Source organism: Perca flavescens, chromosome 3, assembly GCF_004354835.1.
Source record: "Perca flavescens isolate YP-PL-M2 chromosome 3, PFLA_1.0, whole genome shotgun sequence".
In the NCBI taxonomy this organism is placed as follows: domain Eukaryota; kingdom Metazoa; phylum Chordata; class Actinopteri; order Perciformes; family Percidae; genus Perca; species Perca flavescens.
Window position 1 is genome coordinate 2,685,452 of NC_041333.1, and position 17,112 is coordinate 2,702,563.

The following is a 17,112-nucleotide window of genomic DNA, read 5'->3' on the forward strand; positions in this document are numbered from 1 at the left end:
TGTTCTAATCACGTCTGGCCCTGCAGGGAGTGGCTCCCCAAAAGCAGAAACAATAGTTACCTTTCCTGTGGGGACAATGAGTCTTCTTCATATGCTAAATGTCAGACATGACCTGATTAATTCTTTAGAAGCTAGGTTTTGGGTGAGGCAGTCAAATGCTGATTAGTGTAGTTACTTGAATAAATTTAGCTGCAGGCCCCATTAAACATTGTTTTCCAAACATAGCCTGGCTTTAACTTTTTTAAACCTAACACGTCTCCACAGGACTCTTATTTTGAAGTCGGACTTCCGGAGTTCCGGTGCGCGAGGTTTGTTTTCGAAGCAGGAGCAAACTGGATGATTGTTATGTTTGACTCTTATTAAAACTTCTCTATCATCGTGGTTTTAATTATTTGTCGTCAACATTTGTCAAGAGTTTCATCACGACATGAAAGTCAACACTTTCGTACACTTACCATGGTAAGTTAGAATAACATTAACTTCAAAGGTTAAATCTACTTTTGCCGTCCCGGTGTTTTTTTGTGAATGGGTAACCTTAACGTTAGCAGTCCATGTAGCTGATGTGTATGCTTTCTAGACATTGTCAGCTAACTATAACATGTGTTAGGGCTGCGAATCAAACGTTAGCTAACGTTACTTTCTCGACAATTTGTCCTAAGCAGTTTTACTATTCAGTTACCCAACGTTGACGTAAGCTAGCGTAGTGGATTAGCAGCTAACGCTAGGCTATCATTCATCTTAAAGTGAGATAATAGTCTGATTTTTTTTTTTAACTGATGTCATGTTGAAAACTTTGTCTTTTCAGGTGTGCCACATAACAAACTTTAGGGATTACATAAATCTACTGGAATGGATTTACCCTCAAAAAACATGTACGACACATACAAAGATGAAATCTGGAGAGGTAAGACAACAGTTGTGTCTCTGTCTTTGTCACAATAACTTGAACATTATACGCTGAGGGACTGTTGTAAGGCAATCATTCCTGATATTGTGTCCTACCCTTTAACTCTAGCTGCACAATCAGAAAATGGTACATTGTGTGCAATCACAAAAGACAAAACATTCTGCGTGTGGAGGTTGTGTAGTCATTACTATTCTATTAATCATTAGTAATGTCCCAATTTAGAGCTGGGACCCCTGGACCCTGACTGGTTTGAGGCACTGACAGCTCAGACGTTCACTAACGAGGGAAATGTGTCTGATCAAGATGACCTGTGTGCCAACCAAGAGGGAAATTTCAAAACACCCTTTGACAGAACTGCAGTAGAAAGCCAGCTGTTTTCAACCCCCAAAGTTTTTAGACAACGGCGAGTTGTGTCACCTGAAACTGAGGATGAGCAGTCGTTCACTGGTGAGCAAGGTAATGTATTATTAAAGTTGACCATTTATGCAGTAATCTAAATGAATTTTTCTAGCACACATACACTTTTTCTTATACAGGAATATGAATGTGTGTATTGGACATTTTAAATTCATTGTTGTAAATTGTACTAACCTACTTGTGTTTGCATTGAAAAGCTTTTTTGATGCATTTAAAGATAATGTTTCTCTGTGGTACGTCCTAGAAAAAGAAACATTGCCATGGACAGCAACACAAAGTCCATATTTGTTTCGGATGTCAAAAGAGGGGTGAGTGCTGTTTGAAAGAAAAACTATAAGTTTATTAAATATTCCAAATTTGTTTCTGCATGGTTGTTATTTCAATGTTTGTAGGCATTCTAAAGGGCTGTTCAGTTAAAGCGAGAAAGGAACGAATGTAGATTTTATATTCAACTCTTGATGGTAAAGAATTGTTCTTTGAGAAAAGACTCGTAGGTTTACAACTTAAATACATCACCATACACTGTTAATTCAGTGCTTATGGAATAGGGCTGGGCGATAGGGAGAAAATCAGATATCACAATATTCTTGACCAAATACCTTGATATCGATATTGCGGCGATATTCTAGGGTTGACAATTGTTTCTTTTCGTCAGAATATCTTCACACTTAGATTTTAGATAAATAATCATCAGTAATGTGGACATAATGTCTAAGTGGGGAAAAGGCAAATAATAGAACAGTCTGGTAAGTTCAGAAGAGTACATCACTTTACTGTAATGCAGTCTTTAAAACCAAGAAAAGACAACACTTATGTCATATCATGAGATTACGATATCCAAAATCCAAGACAATATCTAGTCTCATATCACAATATCGATATAATATCGATATATTGCCCAGCCCTATTATGGAATTAATTTAAAGGTTTTTTTTCCAAAGTTACTTGTATTGTCACTGCTGTTGGCAGTTTTAGATGCCTATCATGTTCTTTATAGGGTCCGAGGTGCAAAATATGGAGGTTTCCACCCTCAGAGTGAGGACAGTTTTGGTGAGCTATAGCATATCTGCATGTCTGTTTAAATTACATTTGACAAAAGGTTGAATCAACACTGGTTAATTTGTTTGTGTTTGCCACCTGTACAGATCTGCTTCATACACCACAAAAATCCCCTGTAAGTGTATTAAATCTAACAGTGATGTTACCTTCCTTTCAGCAAATGCCAGTATGTGAATGTGAAGTAATGGATTACGTTAAGGTTTCCCCTTTTCATATGCTTTTTGAATTATACAGGTCAGCTATGCCAAGCATGTATCTGAAAGTCTCGGAGCACAGATTCATTCTGATATGTCATGGACCAGTTCTCTGAATACTCCACCACCATCCACCCTGATTTTATGTAAGCAAATGAAACAATTGGTAGTTTTTAAAAATATCTTTATAGGGGATTTGTGAAATAATTGTCTTCTCATTTTAATAGCTAAAACAGATGAGAGTCCCTGTCCAGTGAGTCTTTCTGACGAAAAAAATGTTGTTGTGAGTACTCCATCCAGCCCAAACATACAACACGTATTTCTCTCCCAATTTGTAGAATGTAGAAATAAGAGTTAAATATGTTTTGCTTCTTCTCCATTATAAGATCTGTAAAAGACGGAATATATTGACACCACAAATTCTTCACGTCATACTATATGAAATGTCAATAGATGAGCAATCAAGGGGAAGAAAAAAAGGCAGAAGACGTGAACATTGATTTTAGTTTTTAGTTTTTTTTATAACTCCTAATTTAATCTCCCAAATTACATACAAAAGTATCCCATCATACACCCGCTCAGAAAAAACTTCATTATAGCATACACAGACATACAACTGCCTACCATACATTGAAAATGTAAAATAATGAAACATAGGAATACAATGTATTTGTTTATTTAAAACAACTAATGACATGTACAGGATACAACTTTTTCATGGGATCCTACATACCTGCATATAAACGCCACTTTTACACTTAAATCTTTATTCCGGGGTCCATAGAAAAATGGGATTGAAAATGTGTCCATATTTTTTTAAAGATTGTTTTTCGCATTTTAGGCCTTTATTGACAGGATAGTTTAAGACAGGAGGGGGAGAGTAAGGGGGATGATAGGCATAAATGGGTCGCAGGTCGCAAATTATCCTGCGGTCGCTGTGTCAGGAGTGAGCCTTAGTACATGGGGCGCACGCTCAACCACGTGAACTACCAGGGTGCCCAAAAATTTGTCCCTTTTTAAAAAAAAAAAAAAAAAAAAAAATTAAAATCAGATCAGATTTCGGATCGACATCGGATTTTTCCAATGAAATAGTATAAGACAGCGGGCTAACAGGCAGGTACATATAGTAAGTATTCATAGACCTGGCAGTATTCTCTGTTTTTACACCAAAAAAATGCCTGTTAAAGGATTTGGTTAAGCATCTCTCGGACACAATGGGAAGTCTTAAATTGCATGAGCCCGTGTCTACCACAGAAAGAGGAGTCATGTACTTGTTCAAGGATTGTTTTTTCAACTCTCTCTAAAGTGGAGGGTCTCTTATTCCCAGTATTCATAAAAAAAAAATTCCGACCGTGGAAACATGCCATTACAGTAGACATGGTAAATAAGCAGGTGTGGCATTTAAAATGCTTCTGAATCTCAGTTTTTCTATCTTGTCTTTTTCAGTTGGTACGGAAGCTTTTCCCTTCTCTTTCAAATGCATCCAGAGTTGGAGTCGTGTCACCCAACAAGCATGACATACCTAATGTTCACCAAGGTACAGTGTACAATTGCGAATATCCAAGATGGTGCAGTGGCTCTGAATATAAATTACAAGACTATGCATTGCAACAGATTATCTTATTTGTGTTGCACAAGCTTTTAGATGCAAAATGCTAAATGATACTGATTGCTGGTCTGTAATCAACAGGTGTTGTTTCCCCTGAGCCTGGTCAGAATCCAGAGTCCCACGACTCCCCCCAGAGTTCACTGAATCAGCGTGACGCTGTTTGGAAACAGACGCTACCAGACGCTATTGAGGATGGAGATATACGCAGAACTGTAGCAAGTGTTCTTGGCGGAGCTGAAAATGTTCTCTCTATCTTTTTCACTAACAGTAGTTCAGCACTGAGAAAAGTGAAAACTGACAGAATCAAAAGAAAGCAAATCATCCTGACAAAAGAACATGACTGCAGCTCTGCGGACACCTCACCGACAAGCAGCGCTGCATCCAGTGAACAGAGAACAGCTGATCAGGCGCCTGGCAGGCTTCCCTCACCCCCACCGGTGAAAACTGGAGAGATTGGAATCACCCAGTGGTCTCCGCTGAGTTTATCTGAAATTTCACGTTGTACTGTGGATACTTCTTGCCATGATAAGAATCCCGTTAAACAAGTGGAAAACAATATTTTAACAGAACAACTGCGGAGTGACCCTGGCCAGCCAGTCAGGCCACCTATGAAACTCACAGACTCTGGATTCACTAAGAAAAAGAGACAATTTGTTTACACTGTTAAGACTTCAAAAACGCAGGTTCAAGGAAAAGAAACACCGTCTCGGAAGATGGACTCATCCCCAGGGATTCCGGACTTCTCTGGTAATACATTTCTCATGCACGTAAAGTGTAAAAAAAAAAAAAATGCTGTGATACATTCAAAACCCTTTTCTACAATGACTAAACTGATCCTTTGTCATGCTTTATTTCAGGACAAGAAGTTAATGTGAAGCAGTTGAGGAAATCCCCAGATGAAGCAGACTGTTGCAGTAATTGGAAGAATGAGATGCAAAAACAGGGAAATCTCGCTGAAGACAACCTACTTCCCTCTTTACGAGCAAAAGTCCAGGATCTGGACATGTCGCAGCTTTGCAAAGATTTTGCTCAAGACTTCAGTCAAATATCAGACCCCATCAAAGTGAGTAGAATAGCAGAGGATACTCCTCAAAATGGCTTCTCTCCATCAGCTTGTCTGTCAGCATTGAAACAAGCTAAGAAGAAAGCAGTGCAAGCGAACCTTCACCTTGACTGTGATGCCGTCAGTAACCGAAGACATGTTTCTAACACTAATCAAAATAACCCCATCAATGAGGGCACGATAAGTGACAGTGGATTCCAGTCAGCTGTTGTAGATGGCACTCGCGTGACTGCATCATCATTTGTTCTTTCCAGCTCAGAGATCAATGGTCAAAGTCAACAGTGGACTGGCTTTAAGACTGATATCCACTGGACCACTCCTTTCACATCTACAAATAAAGGAAACGGAGAAGCACATTCGGATGACATTTTACCAGAAGCTGAAATGCATTGCAGGCTGTCCAGTACAATCAAGGAACGCCAGACACTGGTCCCCAGCAGAGAGCGCAAGTTGCACATTGAGAGCACATCAACACAACTACCCAGCAATGCAAAAGGAACTGTCGATAACATTAATTGGATTCCACTTAATGGTCAAGTTCGTGGCAGTCTGCCAGAGAAAACCGTTTATCTTCCTTCCGTCCATGCATTAGGATTCAAAAGAGCTTCAAATAAGGGTATACACATTTCCTCAGCCAACCTGGAGAGAGCCAAACGTCTCTTAGAAGAGACTGAGGAAGAAATGACTTTAAGTGACCAGCCTACCAAATGTGCACATGTTACTAAAGATGAAATGAGCATGAGTGATGGATCAGTGAAAAATCTAGCCACTTATTCAAACCAACCATTTTCTTCAAGTGAAAAAAATGTGGATATCAGTTGCCAATTAACAGCTTCACAAAAAGCTGATGTGACTGAGCTGTGTACTCTCTTGGAAGAAGCAGACAGCCAGTTTGAATTTACACAGTTTAAAACAGCAAAGCTGAAACAACACTGTCAAGATAGTGCCACCCCCTCCAAAGAAGTTGACAAAGAACTTGACCCGGATTTTCTTTCAGGTATAGATTTTGATGACAGTTTCAGTTCAGAAGCTGAAAAGCACCTGGCAGTAACTGTGATGCATGACAAAATGGCCTTAGTTTCAGATGGTAAACCAAACTGTGAAACATCCAACGTCACAAGTAAATCCACAGGTCTGTCAGTGTCGAGTGCAATGAAAAAAGAGAATTCCTCTCCTGAAGATGTGTCTTTCTCTTCAAAGCACATCTCTGAAGACAGTAGCCGTATTCTGTCAGCTGAACCCAAAAATCTTGATAGACATGGGCAGACTAAAACAAGCCACCTAGAGAACAAAAACCCTTTAATGCTTGGTGGTGTGGGATTTAAGACTGCAGGAGGAAATGTTTTGAAAGTTTCAAAAAAGTGTCTGAGCAAAGCTAGAGCTTTGTTTGCAGATTTAGAGGAGAATCGTGTGACGAGTCAAAACCCACCTGACAAACATAATAGCAAAACTGATGCTAAAACACTGCATAAGCACAGTGTGGATAATCCCACTGGTGACCTTTTGCATCGTAAAAAGGATAATTCCAAATTCACAGGTGATGCCAGAGAACGGGTTCAGAGCTGTTTTTCCAACGCGATGGAGTCTGTCTGTTCAGACCGACAACCACGCAGAGATGAAGATGCTATAAAAACTTTGAAAAACAGCATAACGGACACAACCACGCGTCAAAGGGGGTTCCAGATGGCCAATGGGAAAGGGATTTCTGTTTCAGCGAAAGCTATGCAAGAGGTAGATGCTTTCTTCGAAAACTGCGATGCTATCGGCGGTAATGGTGGCATGTCAGTAAAACCTAAAAAGAGCATACCCTTGCCTGGAAGTGTCAGTCTTAAGGAAAACCTACCAAAAGGTAAACATGTTCAAGGGATAAAAGAAAACCTTTCTGAAGAACCAATCAATGAGATTGAAAATGTGAATGCTGGTCCAGTTGCACGCCATACAGAGGTTGTACAACATAATGTGGACAGTCACAATTTTGGTGTCAAGAGTACACTGGCTTTAACAAATGCAGCCTCTTTCCGTGATAACCCTTCTTCGACTGCAAAGGCACATTCATCTCTCTCATGCACAACATCAAAGAGTATTGGCCCCCCTGCCATTGGTGAATTGAGCAATGGTGGTGGATTTTGTTTAAACCGTGGGAAGAAAGTATCTACGTCAGCTGATGCGATGAAAAAAGCAGAACATCTTTTGAATGAAATTCATACACTTGATGATGCAAACAAACAACCAAAACAAAAAAGAGACGCTTTAAGAACAGGCCATCTCAACAATCAAATTCAGGTTCCACCATCTAAAAATGGTAGCTTTCAGATGGCCAGTGGCAAACAAGTGGCCATTTCATCTGCAGCTCTCAAGAAAGCAAAATTGTTGAGTGAATGTGATAAAGTTGAGGATAAAATCTGTGTAAAACCAACAGATTCCAAGATGGCGGTCCCTGGTCCACTATCCAGGAATAGTGGATTTCTTGCAGCCAGTGGTAAGCCAGTAGCATTTTCGTCCGAGGCCCTCCAGAAGGCAAAAGATCTCTTCAGTGACATCAGCTTGAGTGCAGAGATCCCAGCTGTTCCAGACACAAGGAACAGTGACAAGAAACAAGTCAATGCTGACAATACAGAGAAAAAACATTGTGGTTTTACAACTGCAGGGGGGGCAAAAGTCCATGTGTCACAGAAAAATCTGTTGAAAGCAAAAAACCTTTTGGAAGAATTTGACGATGGTTTTATTTCAGCAAAGGCAATGCAAGAAGCAGATGCTTTCTTCAAGGACTGTGACATTATGGATGATAACGATGATATGTCAGTAAAACATGAGAAAAGTATAGCATCTGTGAGTGGAAGTGGCATTGGGAAGAATAACTTTTCAAAATTTAAAAAGGGTCACAAGGTGTCAATGCAAATTTCTGAAGAGCCTGGAGGTGGGTGTACTGAGTTAGAAAATGTGAACGTGGGATTAGTTGTAAACCATGAAAGGATGCTGCATCCTGATGATGTGGAGATTCACAAAGGTGTTGTTATGAACACATTGGATTCAACCAAAGCACCTTCTTTACATGGAAACCCAACTTTGATGACAGAGTCACTTTCTCTCCAGTTGTGCACAACATCAATTGGTTCCTCAGCCAACCATGAATTGAGCAAAGGTGGTGGGTTCTCTACAGCCAGTGGGAAGGAAGTATCTGTTTCAGATGATGCAATGACAAAAGCAAAGTCTCTATTGAATGAAAGTGCTACATTTGAGGACGCAAACAAACAACTGAAACACAAAGAAGACATCTTTCCAACACGGAACGGTGGATTTCAGATGGCCAGTGGCAAAGGAGTTACGATTTCATCTGCAGCTCTTAAGAAAGCAAAAACTCTTCTAAGTGAATGTGATAAAGTTGAGGACAAAATCTGTGTAAAACCAACAGATTCCAAGATGGCGGTGCCTGGTCCACAATCTAGGAATAGTGGATTTCTTGCAGCCAGTGGTAAGCCAGTAGCATTTTCATCCGAGGCCCTCCAGAAGGCAAAAGATCTCTTCAGTGACATCAGCTTGAGTGCAGAGATCCCAGCTGTTCCAGACACAAGGAACTGTGACAAGAAACAAGTCAATGCTGACAATACAGAGAAAAAACATTGTGGTTTTACAACTGCAGGGGGGGCAAAAGTCCATGTGTCACAAAAAAATCTGTTTAAAGCAAAAAACCTTTTGACAGAATTGGCCGATGAGGAGTGTCATTCAAACTCATACTCAACAAGCCCACATGACACCCATAAGTCAGATCTATCAAAAGTGAAAGATGTGAAAAGAACTTTGAATTGTAATCTCAGCCCTGAAGAGGAAATGTCAAGTGTGCTGGACTGTGAAATAAATCAGACAAGCAGCAGCGAGGGATCTAATGTCAAAAGGCCACAAGAGTCTTCAGTTGTAAACTTTCAATCACTTAACCTAAGTGGCTGCACTGAAACCCAGCAGAGGTTTATTGCCCAGGAAGCTCTGGACTGCACTAATGCTTTGTTAGAGGATGAAAGTCTAGCTGGCCAAAGTCTCTCAATGACTTTAGAAAATGTGCCACTGCAAGAAAACCCAAAATCAAGCCACAGATCTGTAGAGGAACAAAAAGGAACCAGGAAAAGATCAGTCGAGTACCCAGATGTGACTGGTAAGTGCTTGTGTTACTACTCAGAAATGTAATTGTGTAATGTGGTTTTTGTTGAGTTTTCAGATTGTTTTGAATCAGAATTATTAAGAACAATATTACATAGGCCAACATCTTGACTCAACGTCTTTCATGCCATGGGAACTTAAGCTGTGACTCTGTTACAAGCATGGCTATTAACCATTAACTATTGCCTTACTGTTTTTTGGAATATTCTAGGTCAGCCTCCCCTGAAAAGAAGATTACTGGAAGAATTCGACAGAACTGTCGATGGCCCGAGAGGTTCAACCCTCCATCCGGAAAAAAGTTTTCCAAATGGTAAATCACCAGCACTGTAACAAGTTAGCAAAAGATTACATCATACATGTATTTGTATTATAAATTAAATAACTTGTTTTAAAAATGTTTTTTCTTTATTAAGATATAATGAAAGACAGGAGGGTTTTCAAGTACAGCGTCTCTCTCCATCCAAACATCACAAGGCCACACAGGTAAGCCTGTGAATTGTTGGCCATGTTTTCAAAAGGCTGACCCATGTTATCAGCTCTTGTAATGTATTTTTTTTTGTCTAACAGGAATGGAAATAATTATGTGGAAACCACATTGCAAAAGACAAAACCAACACAACAGTCAACCCCAGAAGACAGCAGATCAGCACATTCCAAGATGCCAGTGTTTGTTCCTCCATTCCTCAAGGATGCAAAGACAGAGAGTCACAAGAATACAGTGCTTAAGGACAACACAAAAACACCTACTTCATTTGTTCCTCCATTCAAAAAGCAAATGACTATTGTCCAAGAGAGCTCCTCTAAACCCCAGGTGGAAACACCCTTTAACAGCAACACTTATGTACCGCCCACTAAAAAAACACAAAGCAATACAGACGTAACTGGTAATAAAATTAAAGAAGACATTCAGACGGCGGCCTCGGCTGACACTACAAATGATAATCTGCTAAATAATCAAAACTCTCCTGTTAGCTGTGGATCCGAGGACTCTGCTGCAGAGGCATCCCGTGTGGAGGACACTGTGTCCACAAGCCAAGGTGCATTAACCTTTTTGGGTGATGTCAGTTATATACACTGTCCATACTCTGCATAACATAGGTCAAATAATGATGTGGTTATGGTCTACAGACATGTTTCAGGATCTTCATAACGTAGAGCTGGCACGAGATATGCAAGACATGAGGATCAGGAAAAAGAAGCGCCAGACCATTCGACCTTTGCCGGGAAGTTTGTTTCTAACCAAAACCTCAGGAGTGTCGAGGATACCATTAAAAGCTGCAGTAAATGGAAAGCCTCCTGCAAGATACACCCCAAAACAGGCAAGGCCAGCACTGGTTTGTCAGTCAACTTTGTTGTATTTGGTTAAAAATGAGATCACAGTCACGTAAACGGCTTTTTGACATGTTCTCGTTTTTGTTTTCCAGCTGTATGGACATGGAGTTCATCAGCATGTGTGTGAGATCACCAGTGAGACGGCAGAATCTTTTCGCTTCAATTTACAGCAGTTCCTCAAACAGGAAGCCTTTATAGACGGTGGTGGTGTTCAGCTTGCTGATGGAGGATTACTGATCCCCAGCAATGATGGGACTGCAGGGAAAGAAGAGTTTCATAGGTAATATTTAATTTAGTTTAAAGCTACATTGTGTAAGAATTTCTCTCATCTAGTGGTGAAATTGTATATGACAACCAACTGAATATTACTTTCTAGCCCCTCCCATTCCGAGCGCGTTTTAACTCCTGCGGTTGCCATATGGCAAGATTAACATGGCTTCCAGTACGAGTATCAGTGCTATCAATCCTCCATCTTCAACAGGCTTTCAAATCTGCCGACAGTCGCGAGTAATCTCCCGGCTGGCATTCGTCACAGTGCCACTGAGTGTAAAAGCACGAAAGGTGGAGGTATGTCCCTCTTTGGCTAATGTATTTTAAAAATGGAGGCGCAACATGGCTGCCGCCATTCAAGCGAGTCGCTCGTATGTATTCTGAATGATTCTGAATGGCAGATTCTACGCTTACGAGATTACTCTGATTAGTTGGTGGAATTAATTACAAATGAATGAGCACATATTTGTGAAAGAAGGTGTTTGTTTTTTTTTTTTTTTTTTTTTACTAAGAATCAACTCAAAACATTATACAATGGAGCTTTAAAACAGGCTTTGTAATGTTGAACCTATTCTAGTGTTTGAGAAACCAGGTGTATCTTGGTATCTGCAAATGCAGGCTGCCTGTACTGAATATCATCTTGTTCTACACTCTCCACAGAGCATTATGTGACACCCCAGGTGTGGACCCTAAACTGATCAGTGAAGGGTGGGTGTACAATCACTACCGATGGATTGTATGGAAGCAGGCCTCCATGGAAAGATCATTTCCAGAAACAATGGGCAGCCTCTGTCTCACCCCAGAGCAGGTCCTCCTACAACTCAAGTACAGGTGAGTAAGATTCTAGCTTATTTTAGTTCAATGTTTTCCTTTTGTTGAACTTAATTTCATCATGCGCTTAACAAGACACCCACACACATCTTGTTGCAAAATGTGTGTAAATATATTCCTGAACCAACTATTGTATTACACATCGCCCACTGCCATTTTGTTCATGATTTTAAGGCTTGATGTAATTACACTTTATAGCATTTAGTCAAAAGAAATGAGCAGAAATATATATCGTTTACTAAGGAATTACGCTTTTTGGCTAATTATATCCGGCACAGTAAATGTATTACATATTTTAATTAAACTTACACTGTAGTTTACGTGAAATAAAACATCTGTTTAAGTTTTAAATGTAATTTTATTTAGCATTTATTTTAAATTTTTATGTGAATCAGATATGATGTAGAGGTGGACCACAGCCGCAGGCCGGCTCTGAGAAAGATCATGGAAAAGGACGACACATCAGCCAAAACCCTGGTCCTCTGTGTATGCGGGGTCGTCTCCAGGGGCCAGTCCCCAAACAGACAGAGTTTCAGTGACACTAAGACTCCACAAGGTGCTGATGCCAAGGTTGAAAACCCGTCCGCAGTGGTGATGGTGACAGATGGATGGTACACCATTAAAGCCCAGCTAGATGAACCTTTGACTGCCATGCTTAACAAAGGTCGAGTGGCTGTCGGTGGGAAGTTGATCATCCATGGAGCTCAGCTGGTGGGATCTCAAGATGCTTGCTCCCCTCTGGAGGCACCTGAATCTCTCATGTTAAAGGTACTTTAAGGGGACGAGGGCTCAAGTTATTCTATCTTTCCACAAGACAACTAAGTAACAGCGCGGCTAACTAATTGTTTGTGTTTAGATTTGCGCCAATAGCAGCAGACCTACACGATGGGATGCTAAGCTGGGATTTCACAGGGATCCACGGCCATTCCTGCTTCCTGTCTCCTGTTTGTACAGCAGCGGAGGACCAGTAGGATGTGTGGACATTATCATTCTGAGAAGCTACCCCATCCAGGTGTGTTTAGTCTTGCATTGCTATATTGTTTCTGTTACTCCTGGAAGTTCATGTTATGATCTCTTTTGACTGAATGCTTGTCACATTTTCCAGTGGATGGAGAGGAAACCAGACAGAGGCGTAGTGTTCCGTTCTGTTCGTGCAGAAGAGAAGGAGGCGAGACGATACAACAGCATCAAACAAAAAGCTATGGAGATCCTATATGCCAAGATTCAAGCGGAATTTGAAAAGGAGGACAAAGGTAGGAATCTTTTTTTTTTTTTTGCATGTTAGGTACAGAGACAGACAGACAGACAGACACTTACTTTATTCATCCCGAGGGAAATTGGAAAATGGGATACCTTTTTAACAAAATTTTAATTTTCAGGCAATAAATCTCAACATAGAAGACGGACAATCACCCGTCAGGAGATTTCAAGTCTTCAAGATGGAGAAGAGCTCTATGAAGCAGTGGGGAATGACCCAGCTTACCTCGAGGTGATAAGAAATTTGCTTTACAGATCGTTTACTTCATTTCTCTTATGAATAAAGTTTTAATTGCACGTCTATTTCACTTGCATGTCCAAGGCTCATTTGAGTGAAGAGCAGTTGGAGACTCTGCGTGCCTACCGGTGTTCTCTGATGGAGAAGAAGCAGGCTGTACTGCAGGATCGCTACCGGAGGGCTTTAGAAAGTGCAGAGGACAGCGAAGGAGTCTGTCCCAAGCGAGAGGTTACACCTGTGTGGAGACTCTGCATTGCTGACTCCATGGACCAACCAGGCAGTGGTGTGTCTTTATTTTTTTAAAATTCATTCTAAGTGTACTATGGTTACTTTAATGTATATTATATTGTGTTTTCAAATACTGATTTCAAATGATGTTTGTTTTTTTTTGTTTTTTTTTTAAGTTTACCAGTTGAATCTTTGGCGACCTTCCTCGGACCTTCAGTCTTTAGTGAAGGAAGGCTGTCGATACAAAGTCTATAACCTCACCACTTCGGATGGAAAGAAACATGGTTGTAGCACAACACTTCAGCTGACTGGGACAAAGAAATCCCAGTTTCAGGACCTACAGGTACTGTAGAAACTAACTATCTTGAGCACACTCAGTGGTGCTCCATTATTGATGATTTATAATACCTTATATTTGTTTTATCATTCAGGCTTCTCGGGAATTGTTAGCAACACATTTTCAACCGAGGGTCTCTACCCGTTTTGTGGATCTTCAAAACCCAGAATTCCAGCCGCTGTGTGGAGAAATTGATCTCACAGGATATGTCATCAGTATTGTAGATGGGCAGGGTAAGAGCATCTTTTTTCTTAAAGTGCTCATATTATGCTTTTTGGCTTTTCCCCTTTCCTTTATTGTGTTCTATGTCTTTTTTGTGCATGTTATAGGTTTACAAAGTGAAAAAGCCCAAAGTCCACTGTTCACAAACTGCTCCAAACTCTTTACTTCAGAGACAAACGTGCGTCACTTTGTAACACGTTATAATGCCCTTATACTCTGCTTCTGACTGGCTAGTAGTCCTTACCTAGGTACTGTCAGGGCACTCCCTCATACTCTGCTTCTGACTGGCTAGTAGTCCTTACCTAGCTACTGCACATGTGTGACTCCCAACAAAGATGGAACAGAAGTGAGATGTCTCACTGACTCTGTAGCTAAAACAGAGAGCTTAACACACAGGGTGAAAAGAGGAGCTGCAGCAATGTGCAGTACAACAAAAATATGGTGTTTTTTGAAAATAAAACCATGTAAACCTATTCTGGTACAACCTCTAAATACAATTATGAACCTGAAAATGAGCATAATTTGAGCACTTTAACTGTTTCTGCCTTAACTGTATTGTTACGTTAAAATGTTATAGTAATGATAGTTTGTGCTTTTGAACACAGGTTTCTCTCCTGCATTTTATTTGACCGATGGGAAACTGAACTTTGTTAAAGTGCGCTGTTTCAGCAGCTTTGCTCAGGCTGGCTTAGAAGATTTGGTAAAACCACATGTCCTCTTGGCTCTGAGCAACCTGCAGCTGAGAGGTCAGTCCACATCTCCCACTCCTGTTGTGTACGCTGGAGATCTGACCCTCTTCTCAACAAACCCCAAGGAAGTACATCTACAGGAATCCCTCAGCCAACTCAAAAACCTGATCCAGGTTCAAAGATTTAGTCAATCTTGCCTTTCATATTGATGTATAACAAGTATTTTACACCTTGTCTTCATTGCACACTTGTCGCACACTTGAAAATAAACTAATTTACTTTAAACAGCGTTCCATAAAACATATATGCAAAACTGCACAGACACGACACATACAGTATAATGGTTCAGTGTGAGTGCCATATGTATTTAATCGACTAATGATCAGATGAAGATTGTTTAAAAGGATTTACTGTTGACCTGACCTGAACCACGTAGAGCTTTCTCATCTTACTTTTCTGCATCTTTTGGTTTGGATACAGTAAAACGTTGTAAACTATGAAAATGACAACTATCATTTTCATCCTGTGTCTTCAGGGTCAGGAGAACTTCCTTCCAATGGCTGAGGAGAAGTTTTCACATTTAGTCAAATCTGATGGCCTAAAGTCCATCTCCTCTCCAGCGCTGCAAACACGAACCCCAGCTTCTGCAACGGTCAGAAGACAAGACACAAAAACAAGTGTGAGTTTATGTACTCGCTGTTCAAAGCATATGCTCTCATGACCATTTTTTTCTTGATTAAAAAAACTGAATATGTGTCATTTTATGCAGGTGACCCCTCAGCAGCCAGTCAGAAGCCTTGGAGCATTCACGCCGGTCAGTAGGAAACCTCCCGCAGCAAACTGTTCGTCAGAGAAAGACCCTATCAGCCTGAAGAGGAAGAGAGCTCTGGACTATCTGTCTCGCATCCCGTCTCCACCACCTCTCTCCCATCTGGGCTCAGTGGCGTCTCCGTGTATAAATAAGACCTTCAACCCCCCTCGGCGGTCTGGGACACCTAGCACTTTAAAAACTGTACAGACTCCAGCTTGCAAACCCGTCAATTCACCTGTGGAGGATGATTGGGTGAATGACGAGGAACTGGCTATGATTGATACTCAGGCATTGCGTGTTGGTGATTTACTGTAGGTAAATAAGACTGTAACTTTAACTGTAAAAAAAACCCTGTACAAATGAGTGAATGTAAAAGCTGTCTATGGCTCATATTCTGTGGTTGTTTTTGTGGTCTCACTGGACCCATTAAAGAAGTGAAATCACTTCACATTAGTAAAATCATGTAATCACTTTCTACATTCTTCAGTCTACTTTTTTTGTCTGTAAAATTCAGTAAGACACATTTAGAATTGCATTCCTGCAGTTTAGCTCCATGATCCGCTATATACAGTCGTGAAAAAATTAGGACACCCATGCTAAAGTTGACTAAAAAGAGGAATAAAAAAAATCATCTTTTGGAAATTGTTCATAATGCCTTTATTAAAGAAATGAGGAAAAATCCAACCTTTAAGGACACCAGTTTTCTTTGTGAATGAATAATGTATCATAAATAAATAAATGTTCTTCCTTAAAATACAGGTGTCATAAGTAAGTACACCCCTATTCTCATAGAGGCAGGCAGATTTTTATTTTTAAAGGCCAGTTATTTCATGGATCCAGGATACTATGCATTCTGATAAAGTTCACTTGGCGTTTAGAATTAAACTAGCCCACCCCCCACATCATCACATACCCTTCAGAACATTTATTTATTTACGATACATTATTCATTCACAAAGAAAATTGGTGTACTTAAAGATTGGATTTTTCCTCATTTTTTTAATTAAGGCATTAAGATCAATTTCCAAAGATTTTTTTATTCCTCTTTTTAGTCAACTTTAGCATTGGTGTCCTAATTTGTTCACATGACTGTATGTTTGAGGACAAATAAGGCTTACCGGGAGTCAACTGTCACACCTGTACGTAGTGACATAGTGTATGTCGTTTTTGTTTTTCAGTAAACAAATTCTAAAATAACACATATACTGTATAATATAAATAGATAGTGCAATATTCAACAAACGGAGGCTCATAATAGTTAGTTATTTAAAGACAAAAATGTAAAGTACTTAAAATAGTTACTAAGGGCTACTTTGAAAACAAAAAAGGGATTTTCTGTGTTTTTAATAGTAAATGTGCTAACGAGTAGCAAAAGGTTAATAACTAGGAGTGTCACTATGACACTGAAAAAATACATTTCTTGTGTTAAATCAATCCCCAAAAAAGCTGATTATAAGTGCTATCATAGAAAATTGTTACAAATTTACTTTTATAGG

The 17,112-nt window shown here is 40.0% G+C and overlaps 1 protein-coding gene across 2 annotated transcripts; it reads left to right on the forward strand.

Annotated features, from left to right (window-relative positions):
* The first annotated feature begins 294 nt into the window (after positions 1 to 294).
* Positions 295 to 16,093, forward strand: brca2 (BRCA2 DNA repair associated). Of its 2 annotated transcripts, none has more exons than XM_028573263.1 (27): positions 295 to 459; positions 806 to 904; positions 1,130 to 1,363; positions 1,569 to 1,632; positions 2,322 to 2,374; positions 2,470 to 2,498; positions 2,618 to 2,723; positions 2,805 to 2,860; positions 4,024 to 4,114; positions 4,268 to 4,933; positions 5,044 to 9,396; positions 9,613 to 9,711; positions 9,815 to 9,884; positions 9,969 to 10,438; positions 10,530 to 10,720; positions 10,826 to 11,013; positions 11,664 to 11,834; positions 12,230 to 12,602; positions 12,691 to 12,846; positions 12,940 to 13,087; positions 13,214 to 13,323; positions 13,414 to 13,612; positions 13,734 to 13,900; positions 13,989 to 14,127; positions 14,722 to 14,978; positions 15,341 to 15,484; positions 15,575 to 16,093. In XM_028573263.1, the coding sequence occupies exons 2-27, from the start codon at positions 850 to 852 to the stop codon at positions 15,929 to 15,931; spliced, it is 8,946 nt and encodes a 2,981-aa protein (XP_028429064.1). In that variant the 5' UTR covers positions 295 to 459; positions 806 to 849; the 3' UTR covers positions 15,932 to 16,093. The 2 variants fall into 2 exon arrangements, with proteins under 2 accessions (XP_028429064.1, XP_028429066.1); XM_028573265.1 differs by having other exon boundaries at positions 1,130 to 1,354.
* The last annotated feature ends 1,019 nt before the right edge of the window (positions 16,094 to 17,112 follow it).